The sequence below is a fragment of the Mus caroli genome, unplaced genomic scaffold, assembly GCF_978045245.1.
Source record: "Mus caroli unplaced genomic scaffold, Mus_caroli_1 scaffold_14, whole genome shotgun sequence".
Taxonomy (NCBI): domain Eukaryota; kingdom Metazoa; phylum Chordata; class Mammalia; order Rodentia; family Muridae; genus Mus; species Mus caroli.
In genome coordinates, this window is record NW_028227269.1 from 16690487 (window position 1) to 16704644 (window position 14158).

Consider the following 14158-nt stretch of genomic DNA (forward strand, 5'->3'; position numbering starts at 1 on the left):
AAGAGAGCAAACACTCTGACACTATTAATGATACTCTGCTATGCTAGCAAAGAAGCAGCTAGCATAACTATCTCCTGAGAGGCTTCATCTGGAAGTTGATGGAATCCGATCCAGAGACCAACAGCTGAACATCGGGTGGAGCTTGTGAAAACTTGAGGAAGCATCAAAGAAATAAAGTTAAAGGACCACAAGAATATCTACAGAGTCACCTAACCTAGGACCATGGGAGTTCTCAAAGAGCATGCATGGGCTGGACCTAGTCCCTTACACATTTATAACATATATGTGGCTTGGTCTTCATGTGGTTGCCCTAACAATTGGAGCAGAGGTTGTCTTTTTTCTGTTACCTGCCATTGGATCCCCTTCCTTTAACTGGACTGCCTAGTTGGGCTTCAGTGGGAGAATATGTGTTTAGTCCTTTTGGACCTGGGTGTCCCAGGGTAGGATGGTACCTAAGAGGGGATTCTCCTTCTCTGAGACTGGGAAGAGGAGAAAGAGAAGGCTGCCATTGGAATGTAAAGAATGAATAAATAAATATTTTTTTTAAAAAAAGAACTCCACTTGCTCCATTAATTGATGGCACCTCATATATAACATTGATTGACATCAATGTTGGTATGGTACTGAAAGCAAAATCTCATATTGTTGCCTGACCTGACTTTTTTTTAATTAATTTAATTTTACTTATACTTAACTCTGTGTCCCAAGTACTAAACCAAGCACTGTCATCTTTCTGTTTGAGACACTTGACTCCCTCTGTGTCTTTTTCCCCTATAATTATGCTCCTTTGTAAAGTGTCGTACACTACCATTGAATTACCGTCCAAGATCTTTAGCATGCCATACAGGAACATGTCTCAACTTTCACTGAGCTCAAACTTCTACACACTCACTCACTCTTCACTATCTCAAACTAGCTCAGGGTCCTGTGTGTGAGTATGCATTGCTGTGTGTCCATCAGCACATATGTAACATATAGACGTCTGTGCATTATTGTAATATTCATAATTTACTTTCAAATGTGAACTACTTTCTTGAATTCTGGCATAACATCTTAAAATTACTACCTTTGACATTGGGCTTTCCTTGCTTGCCAGCTGCTTATAAGCTCCTGATTACTTAAACCTTAAAACTTTCCAAAGCCCCCAGACAACAGCCATTCGAGCACCTTGCATTTGCCTCTGCTAGTAGCATACTATTTGGTTCAGGTTAATGTTCTCCTTCAGGTCCATTCCCACCTTTCTTCTCTCTCTAACTGATGGGAATTTTCTAATAAAAGTCACTGAATATTCACTGTCTGAACTTGTCTTAGTCAGGGTTTCTATTCCTGCATAAACATCATGACCAAGAAGCAAGTTGAGGAGGAAAGGGTTTATTCGGCTTACACTTCCATGCTGCTGTTCATCACCAAAGGAAGTCAGGACTGGAACTCAGACAGGTCAGGGAGCAGGAGCTGATACAGAGGCCATGGAGGGATGTTCTTTACTGGCTTGCCTCCCCTGGCTTACTCAGCCTACTCTCTTATAGAACCAAGACTACCAGCCCAGGGATGGTCCCACCCACAAGAGGGGCCTTTCCCCCTTGATCACTAATTGAGAAAATGCCTTACAGTTGGATCTCATGGAGGCATTTCCTCAACTGAAGCTCCTTTCTCTGTGATAACTCCAGCTGTGTCAAGTTGACACAAAAATAGCCAGTACAGAACTGAGCTGAATTCTAAGGAGAATTCTAAGAACATTCACATGCTCCATAGGAACCACACTTAAAGTTGCACGTAGTACACAGTGGTAGGAAGCACAAAGACAATAAGAAGCCTACTAACAATGATCGGCATAAGCAGAGCTCTTGTTGTAAATGACAGAAACTAAGCTTCACCGATTCTTGGCAAACAATAAAACTATAAGATGACTCCTAAGGTACTGAATTTAATAACAGGAAGAGTAAGTGTGTCTAAGGTGGTAACATTTAACTGGAGTGCAAAACATGTTTGTCTCCTCACAACCTTGTTTTTTGTCCCTCTGCCTTCAGCATCAAATATTCATATATGTTCTGCCTGTCTGTATAGTGTCAATACTCTATTGCTGTCAATTATATCTGACTACATACTAGAGAATACAGTAACCAACATCCTGTAGATTTCAATTTTTGTAATTCCAAATACCAAACAGGAATAACTTATTGGTGTGTATTTCTATGACATTGATAAGGCAAAAAATAGCCAGGCGTAGTGGCGCACACCTTCAATCCCAGCACTCAGGAGGTGGATTTCTGAGTTGGAGGCCAGCCTGGTCTACAGAGTGAGTTCCAGGACAACCAGGGCTATACAGAGAAACCCTGTCTCGAAAAAAAGAAAAAAAAAAAAGATAAGGCAAAAAGAGCACTTATAAGTAGGGAACAGATATGAATCAGAAATTACAAATTTTTGCCAAAATAAGAGATAGAGTAAGAGAGAAGTTGTCAGATCAAATTGGAGTTTCATCCTTTGTCAGCATAGTACATAGATAAAAAATAAAAATAAAAATAAACCTGATTCTCAGGTATTAAAATTGACTTTAGTTGCAATTCTATATTTTCAGAAATATCATAAATATTAAGAGCTTGCTCCAATATTAGTGTGTAATTAGCATTTATAATTCTTTTTTTGTTACTTCAGACATATACATATAAGTATACATATATATGTGTATATATATATATATACTATTTTGATTTAAGTTTTATTGCATTATGATGAGAAAAGATAATTTCAATTTAACTGAATTTGTTAACATTTAAAAACATATTTTGAGTAAATAGTCTTACATCACATTCTTCTTTCCCTTTTGAACCCCAACTCCTCCCAGAGACCCCCCTTCAATACCTGCCATACCTTTCATTTTTATCATATTCTTTAAAATTTATAAAATATTATAACAATAAAAATGAGTATTATAAAAGTTGTCTTATTTAGATGCTTGTCTACAGCAATAATGAAAATATATGTTTTTCTCAATATAAATTTTAAATAACTCCAAATATATTAATTGTATGATATTTCAAAATAATATAACACTATTAGCTTGGTTTTTTTGTTTTGTTTTGGTTTGGTTTGGTTTTTGTTTTTTTTCGAGACAGGGTTTTTCTGTATAGCCCTGGCTGTCCTGGAACTCACTTTGTAGACCAGGCTGGCCTCGAACCCAGGAATCCGCCTACCTCTGCCTCCCAAGTGTTGGGATTAAAGGCGTGCGCCACCCCCACCCCCGGCTATTAGTTTGCTTTAATGAACATAAATAAAGTCTTTTTGTTAGTTAGTTAGTTAGTTAGTTAGTTAGTTTTTAGTAGAGCTTAAAATTTTGGCTCTTACTGTGGTACAAACCCAAAATAAGAACATTTTTTGGAATTGGAGGTCAGTGTAATAAGGCTATACTTCAATATACCTCACATCACCAAAGGATTTCACCTCCATAGTAGCTAAGCTAAGAGTTGACAGTTTGCTGCACCAAGTAATGAATTGTAGGCACAATTTTTGGATACAGATTTCCTGCTATGGTCAAAGCTACTTGAATTGAGTGATTGTCTTCATTCTCAGCCCACAGGGGATAGGTTACATGCCTTTAAGAAATGATGTGAGTGCCGGGCGTGGTGGCGCACGCCTTTAATCCCAGCACTCGGGAGGCAGAGGCAGGCGGATTTCTGAGTTCGAGGCTAGCCTGGTCTACAGAGTGAGTTCCAGGACAGCCAAGGCTACACAGAGAAACCCTGTCTCGAAAAACCAAAAAAAAAAAAGAAAGAAAGAAATGGTGTGAGTATTGAGATGGTCTATTCATGAAGTCATTCATCGAATGTTTCAATGAAGTATGGTTCTGTTTGGAGGGTGGCACAGACATCACATGAGGGTAAGATTCTAGTTCCTTGGCTGTGATGATTTTGAAAAGCATTCATCTCAGAATAAGAGTAATTTACAAAGTCCTCTTCTAGCTGGGTGTGGTGGCGCACGCCTTTAATTCTAGCACTCGGGACGCAGAGGTAGGCGGATTTCTGAGTTCGAGGCCAGCCTGGTCTACAAAGTAAGCTTAGGACAGCCAGGGCTTTACAGAGAAACCCTGTCTCAAAAAAACAAACAACAACAAAAAAAAAAAAAAAAAAAACAAATAAAGTCCTCTTCTTCAAAATTGATAAAATAATTATAAATATCAAGTAGAGCATTCCGTCTCACTCTTTGCTGTTCTCTTTCAAGCCACATCCCAAATTAATTGTCTTCTTTTGGCTGTGTAAATCATTTTAAAATAAGTAAGCTGTTCTGAAAACCATAGTATAGTGTAAGAACATCAAATAAACAATCCTACTAGTAGAGAGGCTGAGATAGGAGAAGCATGATTTCAAGACCATTGTGTGGCACACAGCAACACTGTCATGTACAAACAAGCAGAAAGTGTATATGGATTGTACAATATAAGACTTATTTCTCCAATTACCAAATTAAAGACCACTGGATGACAGCCAACAAATTTCTAATTGCTCATATTTTTCAATTTCAATCGATTAGGATATATTGGTAATATTAATTTTCATATTAAGAGATATTAAGGAAAAGTGATTGTTACTTTCCGTTATTTTTGTTGTTAGAGGTGAAATTATGTTTGTGTGGGTTTGTTGAAAGATTACTTTCTTCTTCTAGGATGTAGTTTCACTCTTTGTGTTGGTGTTTTCCATCTATTATCCTTTGTAGGGCTGGATTTGTGGAAAGACATTGTGTAAATTTGGTTTTGTCATGGAATATCTTGTTTTCTCCATCTATGGTAATTGAGAGTTTTGCTGGGTATAGTAGCCTGAGTTGGCATTTGTGTTCTCTTAGGGTCTATATGACATCTGTCCAGGATCTTCGAGCTTTCATAGTCTCTGGTAAGAAGTCTGGTGTAATTCTGATAGGTCTGCCTTTATATGTTACTTGACCTTTTTCCCTTAATGCTTTTAAAATTCTTTCTTTGTTTAGTGCATTTGGTCTTTTGATTATTATGTGTCAGAAGGAATTTCTTTTCTGGTCCAGTCTATTTCGAGTTCTGTAGGCTTCTTGTATATTTATGGGCATCTCTTTCTTTAGATTAGGGAAGTTTTATAGAAGTATAATTTTGTTGGAGATATTTACTGGCCCTTTAAGTTGGGAATCTTCTCTCTCTTCTATACCTATTTTCCTTAGGTTTGGTCTTCTCATTGTGTCCTGAATTTCCTGGATATTTTGGGTTAGGAGCTTTTTGCTTTTTGTGTTTTCTTTCACTGTTGTATCAATGTTTTCTATGGTATCTTCTGCCCCTGAGATTCTCTCTTCTATCTTGTATTCTGTTGGTGATGCTTGCATCTATGACTCCTGATCTCTTTCCTAGGTTTTCTAACTCCAGGGTTGTCTCCCTTTGTGGTTTCTTTGTTGTTTCTAGCTCCATTTTTAGATCCTGGAGAGTTTTGTTCCTTTCCTTTACCTGTTTGATTGTGTTTTCCTGTAATTCTTTAAGGGATTTTTGTGTTTCCTCTTTAAGGGCTTCTAGCTGTTTACCTGTGTTCTCCTGTATTTCTTTAAGGGAGTTATTTATGTCCTTCTTAAAGTCCTCTATCATCATCATGAGAAGTGATTTTAGATCTAAATCTTGCTTTTCTGGTTCGTTGGGGTATTCAGGTCTTGCTATGGTGGGAGAATTGGGTTCTGATGATGCCAAGTAACCTTGCTTTCTGTTGCTTCTGTTCTTTTGCTTGCCTCCCGCCATCTGGTTATCTCTAGTGCTACCTGCCCTGGCTATGTCTGACTGGAGCCTGTCCTTCCTGTGATCCTTGTTGTGTCAGAACTCCTCAGAGTCAAGCTGTCTCTGTGATCATGTGATTCTGGGATCCTGGGATCCTGAGATCCTAGGTATGTCAGAGCTCCTGGGAGTCAAACTACCTCTGGAACCCTAAGATCCTTGTGTGACCAATGTCCTGGGATCCAGGTAGGTGTGACCACCCACCTCTAGAGCTGCCTCTAGGTGTTGTAGAGCTGTGGAGTTTGTGACCAAAGTCTGCTTGGAGCACTGGCCCAGACAGACCAGAAGGAACCCAAGCCACTGCTCTGGTGGAGCTCCTGAACACCTGGGTAGCACTGGTCCCAGTTACTCCCGGTGTTGGGTCAGATGTTGTGTCCTCCTCACCTCTGATCCTATGATCCTGGGTATGTTAGCGTGCCTGGGAGTAGAGCTACCTCTGGGTGTTGTGGGGCTGGCTGCAGAGTTCACACCCAAGGTCTGATCAGGTCACCAGCACAGACAGACCAGAAGATGGTCTGGGTGTGGGCTATAAGACCCTCATCCTAGCTGCCTGGAAGCCAGTATTCTGGTAGGAGTCTTCAGATGAAGATGTAGACTAACAGCTCCACCTGCACCATGTCTGCCTAGTCTGCCTAGACTTGGCCATGTTCCCACCTTGATGATAATGGACTGAACCTCTGAACCTGAAGCCAGCCCCAATGAAATGTTGTCCTTTATAAAACGTGCCTTGATCATGGTGTCTGTTCACAGCAGTAAAACCCTAACTAGGACAGAAGATAACTTTTATGTTACAACTAGTTTAATAAATGGCCACAATTCACTGTAAAGTCTAGATCATTCCGGATTGCACCAGGAGCCTCCTCCCTGAAAATCTATAGGCAAGCACCACAGTCAAACTCAAGCAGTCACGAAAAAACACCTTTGTCTTTCTGCCACACAAAGTGAATTTTAGTGTCTCATGTCAGGGTCCAGGGCTCACCTTGGCTTTCCCTCCACTTGTACGAACTGGGTTTTTACAATAGGCCTGCTTGCTCTTCTGAAGGTAGCGCTTCCAAAAATTGTGTAAGACTTCATTCTAAGAAGGAAGGAAACAAGTGATGGTGACATCCACACAGGCACATGTACCACACAAGCTCTCACACTCTACAGATGGCCCGGATCTAAATGCCTTCTTACCTGTTTCTCCTTACCAGGGACATGGGAAAACCCAATAAATAACATTCCATTTTGTTTTTCAGTGCTGGGGATTAAACATAGACCTCAAGACATACTTCTACTCTTAGAGTTAGGGGAGGGTCCACTCAATCTCACTTTTCAGACGATGATAGCTAACATCTAGCTTCCTACCTTTAGTTCTGGGCTTACTCCGAGGGTCTCCAGGGCTTCTGCTTGGTGATAAAGTATGCACTGGAAACCTTCACACACATACCAATCCCAGCCTTTCTCTAAAGGACAAATAACAGGCTTTAGACACACATATTCCTAACTTACTATGATGCTCCTACATAATGCAATCTCTGTGGACATGGGCCTGAAGACTTCTATTTTGGTACCTCAAATAGTTTTCTTGTATGTACACGTGTACACTTTATGTATACATGTATGTTTTGTGTGTGTGTGTGCACTCTGTGTCTATTTGTTGTATACACTGTGTGTATATATGTACATTTTATGGATGTATTTGTACATGCTGTGTATTTACATGCTTTAGTTTTTGTTTTGTTTTGCTTTTTAATAAGGTCCCACTATGTGACTGTGTGCAGCGGGGAACTTGCTATGCAGATTAGGTGGCCTCAGATTTGTATCTGTCTCCCTAACTATGTTTCCAACTCCTACATGCTGAAAGCATAGGTGTCAGGGACCATCCCGTGAGAAAGTGATCCCTTCTCAAATCTCTTTAACAAATCAAATGGCCTTGTGCTAAGAGCTGGTTGCCACCCCCCTTCCTCCTTATTCCCTTCCTAACACCTAAGGCTGTAAAGTTGAATAATCGTCCCCTCTTCCTTATCTCTTCCTGAGTTCCCATGACATCCAAGGACATGAGCTATGCCTGAGCCCAGCCTGACACCCAAGGCTGTCAAGGAGGATCTATGTTCCAGAGATAAGATGCAGAGTGCCCACAAGTTTGGCGCCTGACCTCAGCCCCCATGTCAGCAGATGCCCACTTCTTTGTTCTTTGTATAATTCTCCCTCAACCCCTCCCATATTCCCAGCGATGTATGCTTTATAAAGAAGGCACCTCAGCTTAATAAACGAGACCTTGATAGGTACAATTCTACTTGGTCTCCGCCTCTCTTTCTTTTTTTTTTTTTTTTGGTTTTTCGAGACAGGGTTTCTCTGTGTAGCCCTGGCTGTCCTGGAACTCACTTTGTAGACCAGGCTGGCCTCGAACTCAGAAATCCGCCTGCCTCTGCCTCCCGAGTGCTGGGATTAAAGGCGTGCGCCACCACGCCCAGCTCACCGCCTCTCTTTCTTTTCCTCCCATTTCCTTCCAGGTTCAAGGTCCCCCTCGCACCCACGAATAACTGAATCCCGCGGGACGGGATAAGTGGCGCCCGACGTGAGGGCGAGGTCCGGATCGTAATTCCTAATCGGTGGAGGTTCCAGAGAAGTTCGTCGCGACCCCAACAATTCAGAAGCAGTGAAGGACCCTTTCCGCTGCTCACGGAAGAGCGAGAAGTCCTTGGTGAGTGAGTCATCTCCACTTCAGGTTATGGGAAATAAGCTATCTAAAGAGGCAGTCTTCATCAAAGGCTTAAAGGTAGCTCTCAGAGAAAGAGGAGTACGAGTAAAAAAGAAAAATTAGATTAGACCTTTTATTTTCATAGACCAGGTATGTCCATGGTTTATTATAGATGAAGCAGAGATACATTGTAAAAAATGGTGAAAGGTAGGTAGAGACTTAAATGATAAACTAGCTAATGAGGGTCCCGATTCGGTCCCTACAACTGTCTTTTCTTATTGAAGTGTAACTATCAAAGCAACTACTGTGCCTCCTCTCCCTTCTCTGGATGTATTCCCAGAAGAAGAAGATAAGGAAGTAGACTCTAAACATGAGAGAGAGAAAATAAGTTTTAGAAAAGCAGTTATCCCCTGTTTGAGACCTTTTAGCAAAAGAGACCTTTTCTCAAAAGAGAAAAAAATGATAATAAGCTATTTCAGAGCTCTCCTGGAAACAGAAGGAAAACGGGAGACGTCCTGCTTCCTCTCTATCTCCTATGGAGATATTCTTAGCTCTGGTTAAGATATCTGTGTCCCTTTGAGACACCAAGTTCTATTCCCTGTCTGTCTATTGTCTGTTTTTGGTGCACCAAATTGTCCATATATTTGTCAATTCATGTTTGTTTTTGTTTTGTTGTTTGAATGATTGTTGTTCTGTGTTTCATGTTAAAAAATATAAATGGTTAAAACTTTATCTGCTGGCTGTACATCCTTTAATTTAGTTTAACTTGTTTAAAAAGCAGTCTCAATTTGCATAGCACAAACTGATAAGTTAGCTGCACTGTGGCTAAGAGCCAAGTACAGCTAAAAAAGCCCTGCTAAGGGCCAATTACAAGCTCTTAAAGGGGCAGGCAGCCTTTTGCTTGTAACAAAAAGTTAGCTTAAAATTTAGAACTCAGGGTTGAAGTCATTCTAAACAGTACTAACCCAGAAAAACCGGTCTTTAAAGATACTTCAAAATAGGGATAATCTTTGGGCCAGGACTCTGACAGAGTGTTCAGATTGAGAAAATGTTTGCATTTAGGTTGATGCTGAGCTCAAAGGAGAGCAGCCTCAGCGCGGCTTGTGTGGCACTTCTTAGAGCCTTGTTACAGACCTAGCCAGATGTTGTTCTAAATAAAGTTTAAATTCAACGTTTATAAAAGGTCAATCAAGCTGTAGAATTTATCAAGACATTGCGATTTGACTTGCCTACTTTATATAAAGTTATAGTGTACAGAGTTTGCTTATATATATAAGTGTCTTTTCCTTGTTCCAAACAGCCATTAATTTAGTTATTGCAGATTATTGATGTTTGATCTATTACATACCATCATATTAAGTAAAATTAATAGTCATTATCTTAAAATAAGTTAAACAATGTTTTTATGCATGCTCCTATATCTTCTATATATTCATGCATGCATGCATCCCATTTACTGTGTTTAAAAAATAGCATTTATATGAGAGAAAAGTATATGTGAATTAAATCACATGCTTATCCTATTTCAGCACAGATAATTAAATTGTGTGCTAAAGATGGTGTTTAAAAATGTTGAACAATCAAACTTTAAGTTGTATATTAATAGTCAATATTATATCTCAAAGCTTGCAATTGCTCATGCGACTTATAAGAAAAAATACTGTTCCTTTAAGAAGACTGTTTTTAGACAGTTAAGAAATTGTCTTGGGTTGCCTAGAAAAGCCCCCCAAGATTTGCTTTTATGTTGTAGAGGTTTACATAAAGCTTTAACTGTTAAAGATTACAGATAGCTCCTAAAAAAATTACAAACTCAAGATCCTTATAATTATTTGGGTTTTAGACTTACTGATCAAGCTGCTTTTCTCTAGAAGATAGTTATTCTCAAAGCAAACTTAAGGAGTTTCTCTTATTTCTAATTATTAAATAAATAAATTATACACATGTGACTATAATAACTTTTCAAAAATTCTAGTTCTTCAAGAGAAACAATTCTCTCTTCAAGAGAAACAATTAAAAGTTTAATTAGTCACTGTCCATGTTATATTAAAACCAACTATAACAGTCCAATATTTAAGTGGTTTTGTCAACAATTTTATAATTCTCAAAGACAAGGTATTATATAACTTTAAAAACTCTATCTTCTTTAAACAAAAAGGGGAGAAATTATACCCCCATACACATTATTTATACCCCCATACACATTATTTAAATCATACTTTTATTTTTAAGAATTTTAAAATTCAGATGTCGAAGAACTTAATAAATGCCTCATAGTATCTTAAAACTAGACATAATCATGTCTAGGTGAGATGATAAGGATCCACTCATTGACACATGGCATAAGCCTGAACAAAAGGTTATTATGGGGAAAAGAGGGCGCTGTTTCTGTTTTATCCACAGAATACTGCAGAAGCATGCTAGCTTCCAGAATGATTCCTGTGACAGACTGACCTGTGAGTTCATAAGTGCCCTGGCAGTGATGACAAAAAAGCTGTGTTAAGTGCAAAAAAAAAAAAGAGGAATCAGAGAGAGCAGCCACTTACAAACAAGATAAAGAAACTTCCTATCTTCGCCATGGGCTACAGCAAGGAGAGCCAACCTGGTGTCAATTTGAGGACAACTATAAATGAAGACTTGTGAGGCAAAGAGACTGCTACAGTGTATTTAACAAGATTTCATCAGAGACACTGTTTTTGGCCATTCAGGCCAACTCCCCTATAGCTGTGAAAGCTTTTGTACCTTACATATATGCTATATTGTTAGATAATTTTAAGAGTTAAGATCACCAATCTTGACAAGTCTTTTCATATTCATTGTAATTGTTGTCAATTAACTAATTATGTAGATCCTAATTTAGATAAGAAATTTGCTGTTATGATTTTGTTAAAGAGACTTACATATGTTTTGCTGCCTGTTAGAATTAGGATATGATCCTTAGTTTAAAAATCTGGGAATGCAAACTTAAAAAAGGTCAAATGAGCAATTTTAAGATTTACTGCTTTAATTGCAATTTTAACTTCAATATCTACCACAGCTTTAGATCAACAGCTGCATACTGATCGTTTTGTTAATGATATGCATAAGAATATTAGCAACTTATTGTAGATAAAACATTGGAGACAAAGGTTATTGTCTTAAAAGTAGTGGTCTCAACAATAAGACAAGATATAACAAATATTAAAGTTACAAAGACAAAAATTTCAGATATTAGAAGAGTGTTGTTTTTACTCTGACAAGACTGGCTTAGTTCAAGATAGCATAGATAAAGTTAGAGCTAGTTTAAAAGAGAGAAAACGTAACAGAGAGAAACAAGAATATTGGTATAAAAATTGGTTTTCTACTTCTCCCTGGGTCATTACCTTGCTTCCCACACTTTTGGGACCTTTCTTGGGTATTCTGCTGCTTTTGTCTTTTGGCCCCTGGGCCTTTAAAAAATTAACCAGTTTTGTTAAGTCACAGATTGAAGCTGCTCTAAGTAAGCCAGTTGCAGTCCACTACCATCAGCTGGATATCCAGGACTCAGACGAAGAAGATCCTCCTCCCACCGAGACAGAAACTGCGACTCGTCTCCAATTTTCCACCCTTGCTGCTAATGCAGAGTCCCCTTGGTTCCTTAGGCTTTGGAGACAATTGGGATGAAGAAGGGTGACCTCCAGCTCCTATTATAGCTTAAGAGCCACAAATTGTGGCGTTACAATTGACATAATTCTTGTAGAGGCCTTACTGAGTCTGAGGTTGATAATTCTCCTATGAGAACTGCACAAAATTCAGAATTGTGCATGCTGGTTCATTAAAAATGCGAATCTGGTATGGGTCCAGCATGGGTGCAAACTAAGTATTGCAGGGGAAGGTCCATATAGACCATTTCTGAGTTCCCTGAGAGACAAACCCGGTTTGGAAAGAGGTTGGTATCTGATTTCAGTTACAATTAATAATTTTTCTAAGGCTCTGCCTCGCCTCCCCAAAAGATACCAAGAGCCACAAGTGTGGGTCTATGACAGCACCCACGGGAGGAATCGGGTCAATGTCCCCCCAGCCATGGTAATGCCCGCTCATCTAAAGATGAAGAGATTATTTGATCACCTCAGTTAAATGTGGCCTTATTAAATTTAATTCAGAAGGGGGAGATGTCAGAGACCATCCCGTGAGAAAGTGATCCCTTCTCAAATGGCCTTGTGCTAAGAGCTGGTTGCCACCCCCCTTCCTCCTTATTCCCTTCCTAACACCTAAGGCTGTAAAGTTGAATAATCGTCCCCTCTTCCTTATCTCTTCCTGAGTTCCCATGACATCCAAGGACATGAGCTATGCCTGAGCCCAGCCTGACACCCAAGGCTGTCAAGGAGGATCTATGTTCCAGAGATAAGATGCAGAGTGCCCGCAAGTTTGGCACCTGACCTCAGCCCCCATGTCAGCAGATGCCCACTTCTTTGTTCTTTGTATAATTCTCCCTCGACCCCTCCCATATTCCCTGCGATGTATGCTTTAAAAGGAAGGCACCTCAGCATAATAAAGGAGACCTTGATAGGTAAATTCTACTTGGTCTCCACCTCTCTTTCTTTTCCTCCCATTTCCTTCCAGGTTTGCGGTCCCCCTCACACCCACAAATAACTGAATCCCGCGGGACGGGATACATAGGCACCCATTACTATACTCAACCATGAATAGCTTCTTTCTCTTTTTAAAGATTTATTTATTTACTTATGCATATGAGTGCTTTATTTGTGTATATGCCTGCATGACAGAAGAGGACATCAGATACTCCTATAGATGGTTGTGAGTCACCATGTGTGTACTGGTTGGCTTTATGTGTCAACTTGACACAAATTAGTCATAGGAGAGAAAAGACCCTAAGTTGAGAAAATGCCTCTCTGATATCTAGCTGTAGGGGTGGCATTTTCTCAATTAGTGATCAGTGAGGAAGGGACCAGCCCATTGTGGGTACCATCTCTGGGCTGGTGGTCCTGAGCTCTATGAGCAAGCAGACTGAGCAAGTCAGGGAAGCAAGCCAGTAAGCAGCACCCTTTCCTTGGCCTTTGGACGAACTTCTGCCTCTAGGTCCCAGCAGACTTAAGTTTCTGCCTGGCTTCCTTCAATAATGTACTATAATCTGGAAGTATAAGCCAAATAAACCCTTTCCTCCCCAACTGGATTTCTGGTCATGGTGTTTTATCGCAACAATAGAAACTTTAAGACAATGTTGTTGCTAGGAAATGAACTCAGGACCTCTGGAAGAGCAGCCAGTACTCTTAACCACTGAAACATCTCTCCAGCCTGAGAGTTTCTATCTGCATATTGTTTTTTCCAATCAGATGTATTTGTGTAAAAATGCTAAAGCTAAGCATTTTGTTATCATACTCAGTTTTTTAAATTATCTATGATTGTTCTGAAATGTTATCATAAAAGGCAGAAAACTGCCTATTTGGCATGTTTTAAAATAGGTGAAATGTATGTTTGTTTGAGATTTTTATTTTTGTTTTTGTTTTGTTTTAGTTTTGAGACAGTGTCTCACTATGTCACCCAGGTTGTCCTGTAAATCAATACATAGACCAGGCTGGCATGGAACTCACAGAGATCTATCTACCTAGACCTCCTAATGCTGGAATTAAAGGCTTTGCCACCATACCCAGTGAGATTTAAGGTTTTTTAATGTGTATTTCACAGTGCTCAAAGCATATGTGGAAATACATGGTCACTGCATCCACCAGTTT

General features: G+C 39.5%; 1 protein-coding gene and 1 long non-coding RNA gene across 2 annotated transcripts in view; one reads left to right on the forward strand and one right to left on the reverse strand.

Annotated features, from left to right (window-relative positions):
• Positions 1 to 14158, reverse strand: part of LOC147001129 (TATA box-binding protein-associated factor RNA polymerase I subunit B-like) — a 39296-nt gene that overhangs the window by 15752 nt on the left and 9386 nt on the right. The window contains exons 4-5 of the mRNA XM_085830221.1: positions 7115 to 7212; positions 6747 to 6842 (exon numbers count right to left, since the gene is read on the reverse strand). Of these exons, the coding sequence (XP_085686347.1) occupies positions 6747 to 6842; positions 7115 to 7212 (194 nt within the window). The remainder of the gene's footprint in view (positions 1 to 6746; positions 6843 to 7114; positions 7213 to 14158) is intronic.
• On the forward strand, positions 8338 to 12062 carry LOC147001131 (uncharacterized). Its single transcript, XR_015045186.1, has 3 exons — positions 8338 to 8453; positions 10851 to 11770; positions 11904 to 12062. It is a non-coding gene; the product is annotated as an uncharacterized LOC147001131 (long non-coding RNA).